Here is a 19,280-nt window from a genome sequence, read left to right as displayed (position 1 = left end):
CACACGAGCATAAAGGGACCTGGGACGTCAACCCTCCAGAAGCCCAGCACTCTCCCCCTGGAGCTAAAGGAGCACTCCCTTAGCTGGCAGCTATAGTAGGTCCCTTAGCCTCTGTTTTGGCCAGCCACTAGAGGGAGACTTCACACCCTTACCTTGCACCAGGCCCCTTTAGGACAGGCAGGGGAGAATAACGCCAGATTGGAGCCAGAACACACCGGAAGGACACCCTGTTACTGCCCCCCAAAAGCAGCAAAGCCACATGCAAGAGACAGAAAATATCACCTTTATTTTGGAACAATTGCCCTGTTTAAAGCAACAGTGGAGGTCAGCCATGGGTTCAGTGGCCCACCGAGAGGGGTCTGAGTTCAAGGTACAGGTATTCCCCCAGACACCAGCCGAGCAAGCAGCACACACGCTGCCAGGCCTCCCACCCACGAACCTGCGGCAGGAAGGGATTGGACATACCCCGTGCTGCGACTCGCCCCCTGCCCCTGGGGAAGGGGGGACGCCAACAGACACTGAGAGCCCGGGCCGTATTGCACGAGGATTGTTAAAGCTTTCTGCTCTCAAGCAGGTGCATTTGATTGGCAGGAAGCCGGGCCCCCATGGGAGAGCGCCAGAGCATCCCGGAGTTGGGGCAAAGCCACCATCCTGCAGCGTTCCCCCCCCCGGAGGCAAGATCCAAAGCTCTTTATGTAACACTCACCCGCTGCCCCCCCAGTTCCCCCTGCTCACGGTGCTCTCCCAGGCCCCGACGCGCCACGCGCTGCAGATCGTGCCAAGATCGTTACAAAAGCAACAGCGTTCGTTTCAGTGACACCACCCGTCAAAGCCGGCGTCCCCTTATCTAACCCCCTCGGAGACGTGCCCATGCCCTTTCTGAACAGACCTGGGTGACGGGGATAAGGACTCAGGCGAGGGAGGTTACAAACAGCACATAACTGGAGGGAATTTGCCAAACTCGCTCCCCGTGGAAGTCCATCCATCCTGTAGCACCTATTCCCACATGCTGCCAGCACAGGGCCCCTGTGTGTCACCAGAAAGCAACGACGTACTTCTTGTAGGACCTACATATAAACGCTGCGTTGCATAACACTCCTGCTGGGTGCATCCAGGGTGTGGGGTTTTCTTTGTTGTTTTTTTTTTGATTGCTTGGTTTTTAACATCCCGCCCTTCCAAAGGTTTGATTTCTGTGCAGGCCCCTGCTGGAAAGGAATCCAACGCAGAGGAGAAACGACACCCAGCTACTGTTACGGATGAGAATATCGGGATTTGCCTTGTTTCCCTGTCCCTGTCAAAACTTGGAGTTTCCTCTATTTTTCTTTTATTTACACCCAGTTTCCATTGTTGTCCCCCCAGTGCTCAAGCTGAGTGACTCTGAGGCGGGACTGAAGTGATCAGGGGCCACGGAAGCTCCTTGGCTGGAGGTTTTCCAAAGGAGACTGCAGAGCATCTGCCTTGGATGCCTACTGCTGCACCTCGGCAGGGGGTTAGACCAGATGACCTTTGCGGTCCCTTCTGACCCTCTGGTTCTATGGAGTCATAAGTCTACTTTGCATTTCTACAGCACCGGTTATCTAAAGCCCTCCGTGCACTTGACAAAGACGGGCGAGCAGCATCACCCCCATTCCCCTCACCCGGGAAAACCGAGGCGTGGCCAGGTGACATGGCTTTCCCACAGGCACACAGCAAATCGATGGCCGAACCAAGAAGGGGACCCAGGAGTCCTGACTCCCAGGGCCCTGCTCAGACCACTCGACCAAGCTGCCTCCAGCCTCCCTCAAAACCAACACTTAAAGGATTTTAAAACCATTGAAAAGGGAAAGTGGACTGAGGATTAAAGTCAGCCCGTCCCTATCTCAGTCCGATAGAATCGGATGTCCCACCTAGCCCCAGGCAATGCCCACTGTTGTACCAAACACTTCAGAGGGAAGTGTAAAACACCCACCATACACTGTTATGAGTCGGGTGGGTGGGGGAATTTCTGCCTGACTCCAGCTGCTGATCACTCTGTGCCCTGAAGCATGAGGATCGACGGTCCTTATCACTGCCCTCCCGGCCAGTGCAGTCTGGGCAAATTACAGACAAACTCTGAGCCAAATTCTGTCAGGGCCAATCTAGGGGAGGACTTGATCAGTTGGCAAGAGCAAACGGGACAAATGCCCACTTTTGTCAAAAAAACGAGGTGCAGAGGGACATGTGCGCAGGGGGAAAGGGGGGCACGGCGATGCCAGCTCCCCGCACAAGGGGCAGGCAGGGCTCAGACAAGCCGCAACCCCAGCCTCGTGCAGGAGGCAGGCAGGGATCGGCCAAGCGACTCAGGCCAGCCCCGCTCAGAAAGGAGGGCTCGGGCGAGCCCTGTGGGGGGGTGGGAAGGGCTCAGGCCAGCCCTGCGCAGTGCCTCGTTTTCCTTTTGGGAACTAGAGTCACCCTGGGCATCTGGGAGGAGCAACAAGCCATCTTCTGCAGGGAAGGGGCTAGACATGAACACAGCAGATCTCTTCTCTCTGTCTCTCTTGTAGGATGGGGCTAATTCTCCCTCCAGGACACAGTCAAAGGCTTGTCCTGCCCGCTCTTACTAGCAACACCACCCCCAGCTAATTCTACTTTTAAAATATCCAGTTCCCTTTCCCCTCCAGAGCCGGGTTGTTTGCTCTGTGCACCTCACTCAGCTTGGCCAGGCGGGTCAGTTTCCTGTCCCGTTTCTGGCAGTAGCAGGGGAAGGTTGATACCCAGCCAGGACTAAACTTCTTTTCATTGAAATTCTTAAATGTCACAGAAGCATTTCTGTCTGGTTTAGATGTTGTAAAACATCCAATTTTTATCTGTACGGATATACACACCCACCCACAGCACAAAGCACCATGACCTTAAAGCAGTGTGACGGGATCCCTTTAAACGTCACATGTTAAAAGGGAGGCTGATATAGCAAACAACAAGGTGATCTTACAGCAAGGAGACAAGAGCCCCGTAAAAGTAAACATGTTCAAAGGGCGTCTAGCGGCCCCAGGATGCGACTTGAGCCTGGAACAAAGACGACATTAAAAAAACAAAAAAAAACAAACCCTGGGCTGGTTTTCAGAGATTAGAATGTGTAATTTGCTCTGGAGATGAAAGGAGCGGAAAACCGGATTAAGTTGCTGACCTGGAGTAGCCTTGGGCTCCGCGTGCTTAGCTGTGACATTCCCCAGCCCTTTCCATTAGAGGACAGGCAGCTCAAGCATTTCCAAGCCATCAGATCTACTTTAGCTTACTTGATTATGCTATTTTTAAAAAGATGCATGCAGACCCCTGATCCTGCACCCACTGAAGCCAACACTACAACTCGGGCAGATTTCAGCAGGGCGGGATCAGGCCCTGAACAAGTCAGATTTTAAACTAGATTGTGCAGGCTGCAACAGAGCTGTGATTATTGGAAGAGTCTCCATACCCCTGTAGGGTTTCGTTCTTTCAGATAACAGAAGAGGGGTGGGTTTCCTTCTCTTTTTGTGCTTTATTTATCAGTGATCTCTTGCGCCCGGCAATTGTCTTTCGCATCCTAAAACCACTGCGATGCATTTTCCCCTGCACCATACGTGTATTGAGTCAATATTCCCAATAAAACGGGGCGGGGAGGGCCTGACTTTCCCTCACACCTCCCATAGTGCGTTTAAAAGGGGCAATGCAATGGACAGAGGGTTAGATCTGTGCAGCCAGGCAGGGGAATTTCCTCATGGACAATTTAACTCTCCCCCATGGAAATTCCGTTAGGTTGCATGTGCAAGGTATCAGAACTGGCCCCTGCAGAGACAATGGTTAGGAATGAGTCAGCACACACACAGGCGTGGAGCGTGCAAATACACACACACAGACACGAGTGAAAGCTGGGTCCGAACACCAGGCTCCAAGAGCAGCGATGGGCCCAAGTGCAAAGCTGAGTTACAGCTCTGGGTCCGGGCTTTCCCCACATTCAGGAATTGCAGCTAATTCTCCTCTGGTAAGCAGAGAAACCCCCTGGGGTCCATCTCTGCAGCAAGCTCCCTTGTATAGCAGTTTCTTTCCCCCTCTAGATCTTTTTCGGAGCGACTCTGCTGTATAAGTACACAGCTTTCCCCAGCAGTCAGTCCACCTCATCAAATGTCTATAAACACTGCACCAGGGTTGCTTAGCTGCACTCTATGAGTCTGGAAAGGAGAGACGGGCTGTGTGACTACCTACCGCCCGACAGAGAAGCTAAGTCTTTCGGTCTGTGATGAACGAAGCCAGGCCAATACTAAAAGGACCAAGAGCATGGAGGATGCCCTGACCCGAGAGAGATCCTCCAATATGGTGAAAGAAAAGCTGCCCCATCCCTCATTCTGGTGAGCCAACGCACTGAGAAGACACCTGCTCACCCACCTTGGATTGGCCTACTCCTCAACATGCCAAGCCGCTCTGGGCCTGCCGTACTGGAAGATGACCAGATGTCTTCCTCCTTGGCTACTTCCCTCCCTTAGGGAAGTCAGATGAGCTCCTGTCTTTGCTGCTAAGGCAGGAAACCATCCGCAGACACAGCAAGAATGATCTTTCAACGTGTTGTAAAATTCATGCCTAGGCACTGCACCAGAGCCATGCCCCACTGTGACTCTGGTCCATTCTACTGGGCTTTCTGACGGCACTGGCCTCAGGTCAGTTTTGAAATCCCACCAGAGAACAACAAAGCTGGAGGAAAACTCGCTTTTCGGCCCTTGACATCTGCTCGCCCTACGAGCATCACCGACTCCAGCCTCTTCTCCCCATTGAAGCGTCTCAAGAACATTACTCTCAAGAGCAGTGAAGATGGACATGCGAGCCACTGTGGGACCACGCACAGCAGGAGGGTGGAGTGGAGGAAGGGTTACTGAGGGGCTCTGGCCACTCTCAACCTGCCACCAGAGAGAATCAGCTCTGCCTGTTTCAGTTTTGTTCAGGAAAGACAATCTATATCACAGCAGCATATATCACTACCTGTTGCTAAGGGTCATCCGAGTCCAAGGAACCTACACCGTACACGCAGGACAGCCAGAAATAAAGCAGCAGCTCACAGGGGTTATTCTAGCACAACATTTAACATTCTCCCCAGACACCTGGGTTCCGATCCGTTCCCTGATCTCTTCTCCCGGCAGCTGGGGGGCGGGAGCCTCGCTTAAAGCCCTTTGTTGAAATACACAATCTCCATGTGGGGGTTCTTCTCCCGGATCAGAGCTTGGACTTCAGGCTCCAGGCGACTCACTCGCATCGAGCTGCAGAAGGGAGACAAACCCACTCAGAAAGGAGGCAGGGAGGGCATGGGACTTGTGACTACTGGTTGGAGAGGTGTCTAAGGAAGCCTCCCTTTCCGTATAGGTGGGAGAATGCTCCAAAGTCAACCCATCATCCATCATCACCCACTTTAGTCTCTTTTTTCTGCTCACAGACAGTCTGCAAACAGATTCGGATTTGAACAGCTCTCCCGGTTACGCAGAATCTCCCGGTAAACGCACTATTACGCGGCAAGTCTCAGCCTACGGACTGGCTCGCAAGCTAGTTGCAGCCCGCGAGTGGCCGCCTACGTCACACGGGAGCGTTTCTGCTCTGCCAGCGGATGGCTGAGACATTTAGAAAGCGGAGGGGGCGACAGAGAGCAAAGAGAATCCAAGACGGTGGCACAAACGTTTCCTGTGCCAGCCATTGCTAACGGCCCTGCAGAGACCAGCTGCCCAGAACGCCCTTCTGCTTCTCTTGGCAAGAACCGGGTAACGCACAGGATGGGGCGGTGCATCCAAATCACAGGGACCTTGAGAGGCCGTCAAGTCCAGCCCTGTGCGCTGAGGCAGGACCAAGTAAACCTAGACCAGCCCTGACCGGGGTTTGTCCACCCTGGTCTTACAAACCTCCAGTGATGGGGATTCCACAACCCGCCTTGGAAGCCTGGTCCAGAGCTTAACTCCCCTTAGGGTTGGAGAGATTTTCCCCAATATCTAACCTAAATCTCCCTTGCTGAAGATTAAGCCCGTTCCCTCTTGTCCTACCTTCAGCGACCGTGAAGAATAATTGATCACAGCCTCTGGCTTCTCTAACTGGTACAAAAGCATCTCCAGGGAGTTGGGGAGCAAAGATGTCTTAAGCCAGTGGTTCTCAACCACTGGGGGTACACAGAGGTCTTCCAGGGGGGACATCAACTCATCTAGAGATTTGCCTGGTTTTACAACAGGCTACAGAAAAACCACTAGAGAAATCAGGACGAACTAAAATTTCATCCAGATAATTTGTTTATACTGCTCTATATGCTACACACTGAAATGTAAGTACGATATTTATATTCCAATTCATTTATTTTACAATTATATGGTAAAAAGGAGAAAGTCAACCATTTGTCAGTAATTATGTGCTGGGCCACTTTTGTATTTTTATGTCTGATTTTGTAAGAAAGTCGTTTTAAGTGAGGGGAAACTTGGGGTAGACAAGACAAATCAGACCCCAAAAGGGGACAGTTGTCTGGAAAGGTTGAGAGACACTGTCTTAAACCACCTTTGTGCATAAGTACACACACAAACCCACCCCCAACTCCTAAGGCCCAGGCGTACAGAGGGCCCGGCAAAGACCGGCCAACCCCTACCTTTTCTGTGGGAAGAGGGCACAGCACAGCGGGGTCGCGAACACCAAGCTGCAAAAAGAGAGACACCAAGAGCAGAGCTGATGTCTAACGCCTCGGCCCACGAACTGCTGCAGAGCCGAAAACGGTGGAAACAAAGCAGCATCCCATGGAACGAGAGGCTAGAACTGGGGCAGCGCTGGCATGAGGGTCACTGCAGCCCCACTGCAGGGAGGAAGGACGGACTAATGGTCGGGGCTCCGGGCTGGGACTCAGGAGACCTGGGTCCATCTGTAAGGTGGGGCTGTTACACCTCCTGCCTGGGGTGTCCCAATGAAAGCGAGGTGCCAAGGGACACCGTAATTAGGGCTGGGTCAGCACCTAGATGAGACAAGGAGAGACACCGCCTGCAAGGAAATTCCATTCACCCTCCTCTGCCTTCCCCAGATGAACCTCCCAGCCAGCTTCCCTTCCCCTCCCCAAATCACTGTAATGGGGCAGTTGGCTGCTGATCTGAACTATCCAGACCCCTCGTCTCTGCAACGCTGAGCTAGAAACCTCACCAGACACACATACTCCAGTGAGTTTTACCGCTTCCTTCCTGCTGCCAGGAGGGTGGGAAATACGATCAGGGTCTCTTGTCACTCCTGCTTGTGGCCTGACCTAGGAAGCCTCATGCCTGACAACATCCTGCAGCAGGGAGTTCCACAGGGTGTGTGCACACCAGGCAAAGCAGCAGTCTGACCACTGACTTGGTCTGAATTTCCTGGCCATGAATTTAACTGCAAAATGAATAACGATGGGGAGTGGGTGGGAAATGACGGGATCCCCTCTGAGCCTCCCAAAGGGCTGGCTTCACTTCAAAGGCTCACGGTGATTCCGGTTTGATCCCAACCGGTTTGAAGCAAAAGATGCTTCCAACTCCGAGACCAGGCTAGCAAACCCAGGGGAAAGTTGACCAAGTGGCTTCTTCCCATCAGCTGGGCTGGGCGAGTTTCCCCTATTTGCAGCCGTCGCTTACCAGAACCCCACCAGTCCGACCTGCAAGGGAGCGTTCAGCCAGGGGTATCGCTACATGGAAAGACAAGGGGGCTTTGGGTTAGCAAGAGGGTTACCGCTTACGGGGGCGTTCCCTTATACATCAAGGCCAAGGGGATAGACTAGCACTATACATTGTGTCAGGCCCACAAGGCACTAACTGGTGATCCATGCAGAGCTGCCTGCTCCTTTCCTGGTCCCCAGCTAGCTCTGAAAGGTGCTAAAAGTCCTTTCTAGGGTGACTTCTCCCCAGCGGCACTGGCAGGCGTTGGTGCACCACAAACAGGGCGGGCCAGGAGACGATCACTGTCAGAAGCCAGTCCAGACCGTGACAATCCCCAGATCTCTGTGCACACATGGGGCTCGGCTCTGCACACACCTGTCAGGTAGGACTGGGGTCCTCCACTTCTTCCCAGAGCCATGGTCCATCTAGGCCCATCTCCCATCTATGATCAATCTCGCGCTTAGGGGTCTGTCTACACCGCGCCCAGACTCTGACTCAGGTTTAAGCCCTTTCCGTCCACACACAAATCAGCCTGATTTGGGTCAGCAAGCGCTCAGGGCCCAGGTCCTAGAACCCTGCTGGGAGTGCAGGTAAAAGCCACTCAGGTCCAAGCCCTGTCAGTTTGCAGTGTGGATGCAGCTCAAACCACAGCTCTGTGCATCAGCTTGGCTGGGAGACCCAGGCCCAGAAATTGTAAGCCCAGGGTTACAATGCAATGGGGATGCTTAAGCACAGGTTTGAAAACACAAAGTGGACAAGCCAGGTCCCCCAGCCCTGGATTTACAATGCAGTGTAGCCATATCCTTACATGAGCTTTATACCATCCCCATCAGCCGGACCAACATTAACCCTCCTGCCCCCATTACACCGGCCCAGGGGCGGGCTGGAATCCTGATACCATCCTGGGGCGGTGGGCAGATCTTGGGGTGCTCCCATGAATCCTAGGGCACATGTAGCAACGATGCCCTTGGCCAAGTGTAGACACAGGCGCCAGCTGTAATGAGAGGAGACACCCCCCCCAACCCGTGTAGTCGGGGTGCCACCCAGCCCCATGGAGAGGCTGTTGGGGTGTGGCTGGGCAGGGAAAGCCACGGCGGCCCTGTGCTGGGGACTTACCTTCAGGAAGGCTCTCTTCTCCAGGGCATTCATGATCACGGGAGGGATGGCTAGGGGGGCGAAGGAGAAGGAAATTAACTGGGGTCACTAACTGCGATGGGCTTCTCTGGCAGGAAGCAAGGTGGGAGTTTGTGGCACCCGAGCTGCATCCAGATCCCGCCCACGCGCAGTGCAGATCTGCCAGGAAAGTGACTCACCCATGGCAGGGGCGGCCATGCCGATCCGGGACACCACCACCTGAGCAATGGCTTGCTGGGCCGCTGCCCTCGACTCCCCCAGCCGGTTCCCGTCCTCATCTGTGATGGGGATCCCAAACTTCAGCTCCCTGCAAAAGAGACAGACCGAGTCTCCTTACCACTACCTGCGTGCCAGGGCCCAGCTGGGCCACAGTTTGGGAGCCTGGCTGGGGCAGAGGGATGGGTAATGGGGCACAGAGCCATTGCCCTCCACTGGCTGCGTCTGCAAACTGTGAGAGTGAGTGCGGGGGTTCTCAGCCCAGCTCCTAGTGGTCAGATCACTCATTAGCGATCTCAGCAGAGAGGCCAAGGACTGAATTCCACCACGGCAGGTGGGAGGTTAAAACGGGCATGAGGCTCACCAGGAAGCTGCCTGTGCCATACCGGGTCTGTGGTTGATGAGAGGCTTTCATACCATGGCTAATCTCTGGGAAATGACCATTATTGCAGTTCTATAAACTAAAACAACCCTCATGCTTCAGGGCACGTGCTGACCAGCTGCGGGGGTCAGGAAGGAATTCCACCTGTCACAGCACTGCACTGCTGACCAAGGGCAGTATGAGGAGGGTCTCACCTCCCCCTACAGCATCAGATTGCGGTTACTGCCAGAAGCAAGGTACCTGGCTAGATGGATCCATGTCCTTCAACAGCATCTATTTCCCCCGCTTGCACAGAGCTGCTCTGTTAGGGCGAAGGCCCCTTACCTCTGCCGCATTAAAGGAATGTTGATGCAGTTAGCAGCTGCCACGGCAGCAAAAGGCACGTAGCGGCCAATAATTGACGGTAAATGCTGCAGAGGGAGAGAAGAGAGAATCACACGCCAGGGAATGAGACTATAGCAGGATAGAGGGAAGAATAGTCTAGTGGTTAGAGCATGAGGCTCGGTTCCATTCCTGGCTCTGCCTGAGCTGGTCATTTCATCTCTCTAGGCCTCACTTCGCCGTCTGTAAAGCGGGAATAACAACTTGTCCTACATCTGCCTTGTCTGGTTAGACTTCCAGTGTGTCAGGGCAGGGGCTATCAGTCACTGCGCGTCCATCAGTGCAGCACCCGGGGCCCTGATCTTGGCTGGGGCCCCGAGGGGGGCTGGAAATGGCTGCTCCATTCTCCGGCGGATTCCAGTTGGATCCCAGTGCTCGTCTTAGAGCCGTCGGCTCTGCTCTCATTAACCCCATGGGCACAACTCCGGGGAGGCTCATGGACTTTCACCGCAGTGGGAGATCCGAATCGGGTCTATTATTGTCTGCCTGCATCGCTGGGTTAGCTGGGGCAGAGACACGACATGGGGCATTGAACACCTGGCGCAGGGGGATGGGTGGGAGCAAAGTACTTGGGGCTTCCCCAAGCAAGACCCCATCCCCCACCCCCGCAGTCCCACCCAGGGCTAGGATAGCCTCTAGGTCGCTCCTGGGGGGACGGGCGTGGATCCAGAGCAGCCAGGAGCTATTGTCTTGTCCCTGTTGCCTGCCAGCACACGGGTCCTGCGGTGTAGAGCCCAGGCAGTCCCCCTCCCTGGACCCCCTGCCAGGCGTGCTCCGACTCGAAGTGGGGCTGGGCCCCCTACCTTGGTGAGAGACTTGAGTCCCAGCGCTGTCACGACTGCCCCGGTGGTGGCGCTGACGTAGGCCGTCCCCAGCTGGCTGCAAAGGAAACGGGCAAGTCCAGTGAGGCCAGCAACCCGCTGGGCAGCCCTCCCCAGGCTGGTGCAGTCTGTACAGCTCAGGGCAGCGTGGCGGGGCCTCGTCCTGCCAGGCTGCCTGCCCCGCGGTGAGCCTTTCCCTCCAGGCATGGAGAGCGCCCCCCGGTGGCCTGCCCTGGTTCTGTGCACCACAGGGTGAGACCAGCCCAGCAGGGAGCCCGCAGCGCTGGCTTCAAGTCCGACCACCCTGGGCAGGCAGCTCAAGCCCCCACGTTGCAAGCGACGGGCTGAGGCTGTTCTGAATGCAGCCGCCTTCGCGCAGCACACGGCAGTGCCATGGGGAAGGCACCAGCCCTGCCCAGTGGCACCAGTGCCCCGTGCTGCATGGCTCCCCCAGCTCTCCCGGAAGGCAGCTGGAGCTCCATCGCTGCAGCTCCCTTACCCGACCGTGATGGGGGCGTCTCCGCTCCGGTTAGTGTAGTTCACGATCGCGTTGAACGACTGGTTCACCCACTGCCAGAATAACACCGCGGGGGTCGTCCTGGGGAGGGCGGGAGAGAGCACGTCGGTGGAGGGAGAGGCAACGTCCCGGCAGCTCTGCCCCAGCAGACGGGAGACGGGACGGAAAGGGGCCACGCGCCCACGAGGAGGTGTGGCTGGTGGAGTTAGCGCGGATCAGCCCTCCCCACCCACACCCAGTGTTACATGCACCCACCCACCTGTGATTCTCCCCCGCCTGACCCCTTGCTCGTCACTCACTCCAATGCAGAGCAGGGAAGGGGGCCTCAGACCCCTACCCCAGGGCTTGAACATCACAGCATGTGGCTATCAGAATCCCCTGCCCTTCGCTGCGGCACTGAGCCCCAGGGAACCTACCCGGCAATGTTAACCTGGTGGCACGTTACCAAAGGTCACTGCCCATCCTCCGTCAGGGCTTGCGCCAAAGTGCAACGGGCGTGGTGATGCGCTGCCACTGATCAGGCTGCACTACTGCCACCGGCTTAAGGCCAGCAGGGGGCGCTGGAGGGCATGGGGAAGGGCTCCCCACCCCAGAGCCAGCAGGGGGCGCTGGAGAGGTCGGGGGAAGAGGGTCCCGCCCCAGGGCCAGCAGGGGGCGCTGGAGGGCATGGGTAAGGGCTCCCCGCCCCAGGGCCAGCAGGGGGCGCTGGAGAGGTCGGGGGAAGAGGTCCCTGCCCCAGGGCCAGCAGGGGGCGCTGGAGAGGTCGGGGGGGGGGTCCCTGCCCCGCAGGACTAACGTGCCTGTAGAAGGTGAGCATGCAGCCGGTGATGGTCATGTTCATGGGCACCTGGGCCGACATGCGCCCGATCAGGAACATCTTCTCCCCGGTGTCGGGGTGGAAGGCCGAGTCGTAGATGTATTTCGCCCGCCAGAGCTGGTCCTCCGTCAGGCCCGGTGACACCGTCCCCGACCTGGGTGGTGCCAGGGAGAGGGAGCCGTGACTAACCCCATTCGCACCAGGGCCCCCCCACGGCCAAGCCTGTGCACCGCCTGCCCCCACTCCCAGGGCAGATCGCCCCCAACTCATTGCTCCCTTGTGTGCCTTACCGAGAGCCTCGGCAGCCAGGAGAGAGCTGGCGGCTTCAGCTAGCAGCCCTGGCCGGGCCGGACGTCTCCATGGAGCGAAAGCCCCCCCAGCCCCACCGCTCCCCAACCACTGGAGGGGAAACTCAGACCAGACTTTACAGCAAACCTGTAATTCTCAACCACCCTCCGGGCGTCTTCCAGCATCTTCCCAGACAGCAGGAGGTTGCGGGGGTCGGTCACCATGAAGAAGTGCTTGGCTCGCCCCTGGAAAGTGCTCTGGTCCCATCGCGGCTCCCGGATGTTGATGTGCAAGGGCAGTTCCTCCGACATCCTCTGGGGGGAGACGGCGAGCGGGGAGGTTATGGGCTCGGGAGCAAGGATGCAGCGCACCCAGCACGGGGGCGGCCCTCCCTCAATCAGACACCCCCACACACACGCGCGGCTGGAGGGGCGGTGGGTTCCCAGCTCTATTAGGGGAGGGGTCCTTCCTCCACTCCAGGGGCAATTTGTTCCCTTGTGTCCTGAGCAGGGGGGGCCCAGAAGAGACTGTTCAATAGCTCGGCTGCATTGTCCCAGCATAGGGCACTGTCTCCTTCCTACTGGGCTTGACCTCTCGCTGAGGATGTCATGGGATCCCTCCCTCAGCCGGAGAGGCCCTGGGGCTCTGCAATCACAGAGCTTTGCCTCCCCGCCCCCCCTGCCCCTGCTCGGCAGGCTCACACAGCGAAAACCTCCAGGAGGCAGCTAGATCCACCCAGTGAAAGGGAAAGCTCAAACCACGTGCACACGGACCGTCCCCTTGCCCTGCCCTTGGCGCTGACGCCCAGAGCTGGGGACGCAGGATGCCTGGGTTCTATTCCCAGCACAGCCCCAGAGTCGTCATGTGCCCACGGGCAAGTCCATTCACCTCCCTGTGCCTTGGTTCGTCCCCCTGGGAAACGGGGGTAACACTCCGCTACCTCGCGGGGACGAAATTCAATGCTGCCTGGATTCAACAAGCTGAAGGTGCAACAGACGAGTAAAGGCTAATAAAGGGAGCAGACTCTTCGGCCAGGGTCCGGAGCCTGGGGGAAGGGAGACCAGGATGCTTGATTCCCCCACTCCCCTTTCAGGAGGGAGCAGCCAGTAGGACCCACACCCACTCCGGGCAGTGCTAGGTCCCCCTTAGTGCGGGCTGGGCTCCTGCAAGAGGGAGTCTGACCCCCACACTGGCAGCTATGGGGAGCAGGCGAGCCCAATTAACTGGTTCTGTGGCACCTGGGGGGGATGCAGGTAATTAAGGATTAGACCCAGCTGGGGAGAACCAGGCTGAGTGGGCCCTATGAAGAAAGGACTGCAGGGTCGCTAGGGATGAGTCAGAGGAGAGCTGCTGTAAGGAGCTTAGCCCCGGGGACTGGGCTGGCGGGAGAAGAGCAGCTGGCGTGATGGGGTGCCAGGCAGCTGATGGAGATGCTAAGGAACCACCAAGAGCAGGAGTCTTCAGCTGCTGGCTGGTGAGAAGCTGCCTAGGAAGCCAGCACTACAGGGTGAGCCTACGCCATGAGGGGGCCATACAAGGAGGGAAACTGAGGCTGAATCACCAAACTGCACCGCACGGGGGCACACAGAGGTTGCTACAGCCTTGGATACCAGAGCGTGCTTGGCCTTAAGAGCCAGAGGGCGCAGGTTCAACCCCGGCAGCTGCTGACCCACCCAGGGGTGCGGGGGTGACAGCAGGATGTGCTGGCAAGGAGGGTGGTGCGGGGGCTGGGAGGGAGCGGTCCCTGGTGCAGAGAGACCCTTAAAGGTTTGGCTCGCTCCTCTGAGCATATCCAGTCGGGGGGGAGGGATCATAGAATCATAGAATCATAGAATATCAGGGTTGGAAGGGACCCCAGAAGGTCATCTAGTCCAACCCCCTGCTCGAAGCAGGACCAATTCCCAGTTAAATCATCCCAGCCAGGGCTTTGTCAAGCCTGACCTTAAAAACCTCTAAGGAAGGAGATTCTACCACCTCCCTAGGTAACGCATTCCAGTGTTTCACCACCCTCTTAGTGAAAAAGTTTTTCCTAATATCCAATCTAAACCTCCCCCATTGCAACTTGAGACCATTACTCCTCGTTCTGTCATCTGCTACCATTGAGAACAGTCTAGAGCCATCCTCTTTGGAACCCCCTTTCAGGTAGTTGAAAGCAGCTATCAAATCCCCCCTCATTCTTCTCTTCTGCAGACTAAACAATCCCAGCTCCCTCAGCCTCTCCTCATAAGTCATGTGCTCTAGACCCCTAATCATTTTTGTTGCCCTTCGCTGGACTCTCTCCAATTTATCCACATCCTTCTTGTAGTGTGGGGCCCAAAACTGGACACAGTACTCCAGATGAGGCCTCACCAGTGTCGAATAGAGGGGAACGATCACATCCCTCGATCTGCTGGCTATGCCCCTACTTATACATCCCAAAATGCCATTGGCCTTCTTGGCAACAAGGGCACACTGTTGACTCATATCCAGCTTCTCGTCCACTGTCACCCCTAGGTCCTTTTCCGCAGAACTGCTGCCTAGCCATTCGGTCCCTAGTCTGTAGCGGTGCATTGGATTCTTCCATCCTAAGTGCAGGACCCTGCACTTATCCTTATTGAACCTCATCAGATTTCTTTTGGCCCAATCCTCCAATTTGTCTAGGTCCTTCTGTATCCTATCCCTCCCCTCCAGCGTATCTACCACTCCTCCCAGTTTAGTATCATCTGCAAATTTGCTGAGAGTGCAATCCACACCATCCTCCAGATCATTTATGAAGATATTGAACAAAACCGGCCCCAGGACCGACCCCTGGGGCACTCCACTTGACACCGGCTGCCAACTAGACATGGAGCCATTTATCACTACCCGTTGAGCCCGACAATCTAGCCAGCTTTCTACCCACCTTATAGTGCATTCATCCAGCCCATACTTCTTTAACTTGCTGACAAGAATACTGTGGGAGACCGTGTCAAAAGCTTTGCTAAAGTCAAGAAACAATACATCCACTGCTTTCCCTTCATCCACAGAACCAGTAATCTCATCATAAAAGGCGATTAGATTAGTCAGGCATGACCTTCCCTTGGTGAATCCATGCTGACTGTTCCTGATCACTTTCCTCTCATGTAAGTGCTTCAGGATTGATTCTTTGAGGACCTGCTCCATGATTTTTCCAGGGACTGAGGTGAGGCTGACCGGCCTGTAGTTCCCAGGATCCTCCTTCTTCCCTTTTTTAAAGATTGGCACTACATTAGCCTTTTTCCAGTCATCCGGGACTTCCCCCGTTCGCCACGAGTTTTCAAAGATAATGGCCAAGGGCTCTGCAATCACAGCCGCCAATTCCTTCAGCACTCTCGGATGTAACTCGTCCGGCCCCATGGACTTGTGCACGTCCAGCTTTTCTAAATAGTCCCTAACCACCTCTATCTCCACAGAGGGCTGGCCATCTCTTCCCCATTCTGTGATGCCCAGCGCAGCAGTCTGGGAGCTGACCTTGTTAGTGAAAACAGAGGCAAAAAAAGCATTGAGTACATTAGCTTTTTCCACATCCTCTGTCACTAGGTTGCCTCCCTCATTCAGTAAGGGGCCCACACTTTCCTTGGCTTTCTTCTTGTTGCCAACATACCTGAAGAAACCCTTCTTGTTACTCTTGACATCTCTTGCTAGCTGCAGCTCCAGGTGCGATTTGGCCCTCCTTATATCTTTCCTACATGCCCGAGCAATATTTTTATACTCTTCCCTGGTCATATGTCCAACCTTCCACTTCTTGTAAGCTTCTTTTTTATGTTTAAGATCCGCTAGGATTTCACCATTAAGCCAAGCTGGTCGCTTGCCATGTTTACTATTCTTTCGACTCATCGGGATGGTTTGTCCCTGTAACCTCAACAGGGATTCCTTGAAATACAGCCAGCTCTCCTGGACTCCCTTCCCCTTCATGATAGTCCCCCAGGGGATCCTACCCATCCGTTCCCTGAGGGAGTCGAAGTCTGCTTTCCTGAAGTCCAGGGTCCCGTATCCTGCTGCTTACCTTTCTTCCCTGCGTCTTCTCCCAGCCAAGCCCCTGGTTGGGGTGACTGACATAAGCAGGCGAGCGTGAGCTCAGGGTGTGGACTAGCCGTGGGGCCAGAGCAGAGGAACAGGAATCCTGCCCCCTACTGGTGAGTGACCCCCAGCTGCCACGTTCCAACCCCAACTTCCTCCAAAGTTACTTGCAGGCATTGGCTGAGGCCCCATCTCCCCAAGCGAGAAAGGGCAGAGCCCAGCAGAGGTACGTCTCCAAAGAACCGGGCCCAACTCTGACCTCAGACACCCCAGTGTCAATCCAGAGTGACTCCTCTTCAGTCAGTGGTGTGCCGGGGCGTATCCCTGGTGTGAGCAAGAGTCATGCCCTGGCACCCGCCCGCTCTTTCCGTTCCTCTTTTGCCATTTGGCTCCCAGTGAAAGTCTGTGCATTTCCCCCTAGCAACCAGAAAAACTACAGGCCTCCAGCTCCCTGCATCTCTGAAATGTCAGCCCTCCCTGGCAGCTCGCCCAGGATTTATTTCCAATATTTATAATGCTGTCCAGCAGGAATAATCCCTGCGCAGGAGGAGGGGATGGCCGGTTGTCCTGAAGCGAATTGGACGCCAGGGCCTGCCCGCAGCTGAGCTGCTAAAGCCCTTCTCCCCGGCTTGTTTTGTTCTGTTGTTTTTCATTCTCGTGTTTCCCCCAAAGCAGGCGAGTGCCGTGCAGAGAAGTGACTGTTTCACCCCGAGCCGGTGGCCAGAGGGCATGAGGCTGCCCCAAACGCCGAGGAGAAAGGGACTGCAAGTTGTGAAATCAGGACCCAGAGCCCATTTCAAGGGGCGAGCAAACCTACCAAGGGAGGTGCTGCATCTGCTACCTCCATCCCAAAGGGCACTCCCCCCATTCACTAGGATACCCTGGACTTCGGGCTAGATCCTGATCTCGCTAACATCAGCGTAATGCCGGAGTAGCTCCGGCAAAGTCACTTGGCCCTCTGTGTAAGCCAAGTCAGACGCTGGCCCATTGCCCGTACCTCCTGTGGGCGCAGGAGGGCACCAGGGCAGGCTGCCCGCCCCCTGGCAAAACCTGACTTCCTGAGAGTAGAAACAGGCCTGAGCCAACGGCCTGACCCCCAGACAGGAGGAGGGTTTGAACTCCACGCCCTACTCTGCAAGTAGCCCCTATTTCTACAGCCCCCCAACAGGCTTGTTCCCTACACTACATATCCCTAGGGCCTTGTCCCAGCTGAGTTTGAAATGACCCAAGGGGGCTCCACCACTCCGCAGAGACTATTTCCGCAGGGGAGGGGGTGGAGAGACCAACAGAGGCTGCTGCAGATGGCAGGAGATGCAGGGGAGAAGGCTCCTGCGCCCAGGGCCGCGAGATTGCAAGGAAGCCAGGAAAGGAGTGGAGTGAGACAAGGACGAGAGGCAGGCCAGGGCTGAGGCTGGACTCCCAGCGTCTCCTCTCTGCCCATCTCCAGGGGACTGACCGCTGCTCTTAGCATCATCTGCCTGGGAGCTGCTGGGGGGGGGGCCTCTGGGAGAGGCAGCAGGGGGAGGGAAAGGGGGGGAAGAGGTTGGCATGCTAAGATGCGCCAAGCCCTCAGCACCAAGGACCACAGTTCCTCCGAGCAGGTTTCCCAAACCTAGGAGGATGCCGGGCGGGTGATTCTGGCCTAGCCCTGGCAGCCAGCGCTTACGCTAGCCCCTTGGCCAATGCCCTTGCCACCAGCCCCAGCGTTGTGCCAGGCGCTTGCGGTGAAATCCCACTGGGTCACAGCTCCCTGGCCTGCTCCAGCTAACCCCGGCTGGCTGGCAGGGGAGCGAACCCCCGGCCCAGCGGGGCTCTGCACTGAACCCACTGGTGCTCTGCGGCCTCCCCTGGGGCCCAAACCAGCCCCCACCCCCCACTTCAGGGGCCAGTGCCCCTGGGGCCCTGCCTAAGTCCCGGAGCCCAGCCCTGCCCTGCCCGCGGTGCAAACCCAGCCCCAGAGCCTGGCGCTAAACCTCCAGGACGGAGTGGGGGGCACAAACCCAGGGAGACGGAAGAAGGTTGGGCTGGCCGGCTGCGGCCACGGGGGGCGCAGGGAAGGGAGAAGCGACACCCCCTCCCGCCAGCAGCGCCCGTGGGTGGGGACGGGGGGCGCTCCGGGCACGCGTGGGCGCTCGCTGGGCACCAATGGATCCCGGGCGCCCGCACGGCTGGAGGGCGCCTGCTCCCCGCGCCCAGGCAGCCGCACGCACGCACGCCCGCCCTCCCCGGGGCGCGGGGCTGGCTCCCGGGGCGGCTCCGACTCACCGGCTCGCCCCGCGGCTCGCTGACAGCGCCGGCCCCCGCCCAGTGCGCAGCGGCGCCGCGGCCAGGCACCGCGCAGGCCGGAGGGCGGGAAGCGCCGCTGGAAGGGGCCGGGCACTGGGAGGGCCGGCGGGGCGGAGCCCGGCGGCTCCCCGCGCTCCAGGCTCCGGGCGCCCGGGCCGTGCCCAGCCGGGTGGGGGCCGCATGTCCCGGTGGGGGGGCCCAATCCTGCTCCCACGGCCCTCAGCGGGGCCAGGGTCGGGCCCGCCGTGATCCGTGCAGCGGATCTGGTGTCATCGCCCGGGCTCCCTTCCCCCGCGCTGGGGCAGTTCGGCACCAAGGGGGCATTTGCCCCGGCCCCCCCAGGAGAGGGCTGGCAGCGCGGCCGCCATTCCCCTGGCCGGGGCCGCCCCAGGGGGCTGCCAGGTGCAGCTGGCGCTGCCTAGGAGCTCCACTGACAGGCTGAATGGGGAGTGCCAAATCTGTGCCCCACTGGCCATCCTTGGGGCTAGTGCCAGCCGCCTCGGGGCACCCTGCAGCAGCAGCGGTGTTTGCAGGTGCCTAGCACCGCGCCACGGCTGGGCAGGCTGCGATTGCCGATCTCAGAGGTTGTCTGACCCCCGACAGGCCCCTCCGTGCCCGTCCTGCCCTTGGCATCCCAGCTCTTTGCTCACTACCAGGAGGAAAGCCATGAAAACAAAAAAGACCCAGTCAAGTCTCCAGGAGAGAGAGCACAGCGTGTGCCGCTCCCCTGCAACACGTGGCTGTGTTTATGTGGGCGCATGCAGGCACCACCACCCTCTGCTGGATGAAATCCAAACTGGCGCTGTGT

The 19,280-nt window shown here is 57.3% G+C and overlaps 1 protein-coding gene across 2 annotated transcripts; it reads right to left on the bottom strand.

The window, feature by feature from the left end:
* Positions 1 to 273: 273 nt before the first annotated feature.
* SFXN3 (sideroflexin 3) lies at positions 274 to 18,524 on the bottom strand. 2 transcript variants are annotated; one of them, XM_074959466.1, is made up of 11 exons: positions 18,452 to 18,524; positions 12,317 to 12,483; positions 11,865 to 12,035; positions 11,047 to 11,145; positions 10,530 to 10,605; positions 9,670 to 9,755; positions 8,927 to 9,054; positions 8,730 to 8,779; positions 7,593 to 7,642; positions 6,596 to 6,643; positions 274 to 5,240 (listed from the first exon to the last, which is right to left on the bottom strand). In XM_074959466.1, the coding sequence occupies exons 2-11, from the start codon at positions 12,478 to 12,480 to the stop codon at positions 5,144 to 5,146; spliced, it is 969 nt and encodes a 322-aa protein (XP_074815567.1). In that variant the 5' UTR covers positions 12,481 to 12,483; positions 18,452 to 18,524; the 3' UTR covers positions 274 to 5,143. The 2 variants fall into 2 exon arrangements, with proteins under 2 accessions (XP_074815567.1, XP_074815566.1); XM_074959465.1 differs by lacking the exon at positions 18,452 to 18,524 and adding an exon at positions 15,051 to 15,077.
* Positions 18,525 to 19,280: the final 756 nt, after the last annotated feature.

Source organism: Natator depressus, chromosome 7 (genome assembly GCF_965152275.1).
Source record: "Natator depressus isolate rNatDep1 chromosome 7, rNatDep2.hap1, whole genome shotgun sequence".
NCBI lineage: Eukaryota > Metazoa > Chordata > Testudines > Cheloniidae > Natator > Natator depressus.
Note: the sequence above shows the minus strand (reverse complement) of the source record. Positions and strands in the feature narration are given on the sequence as shown.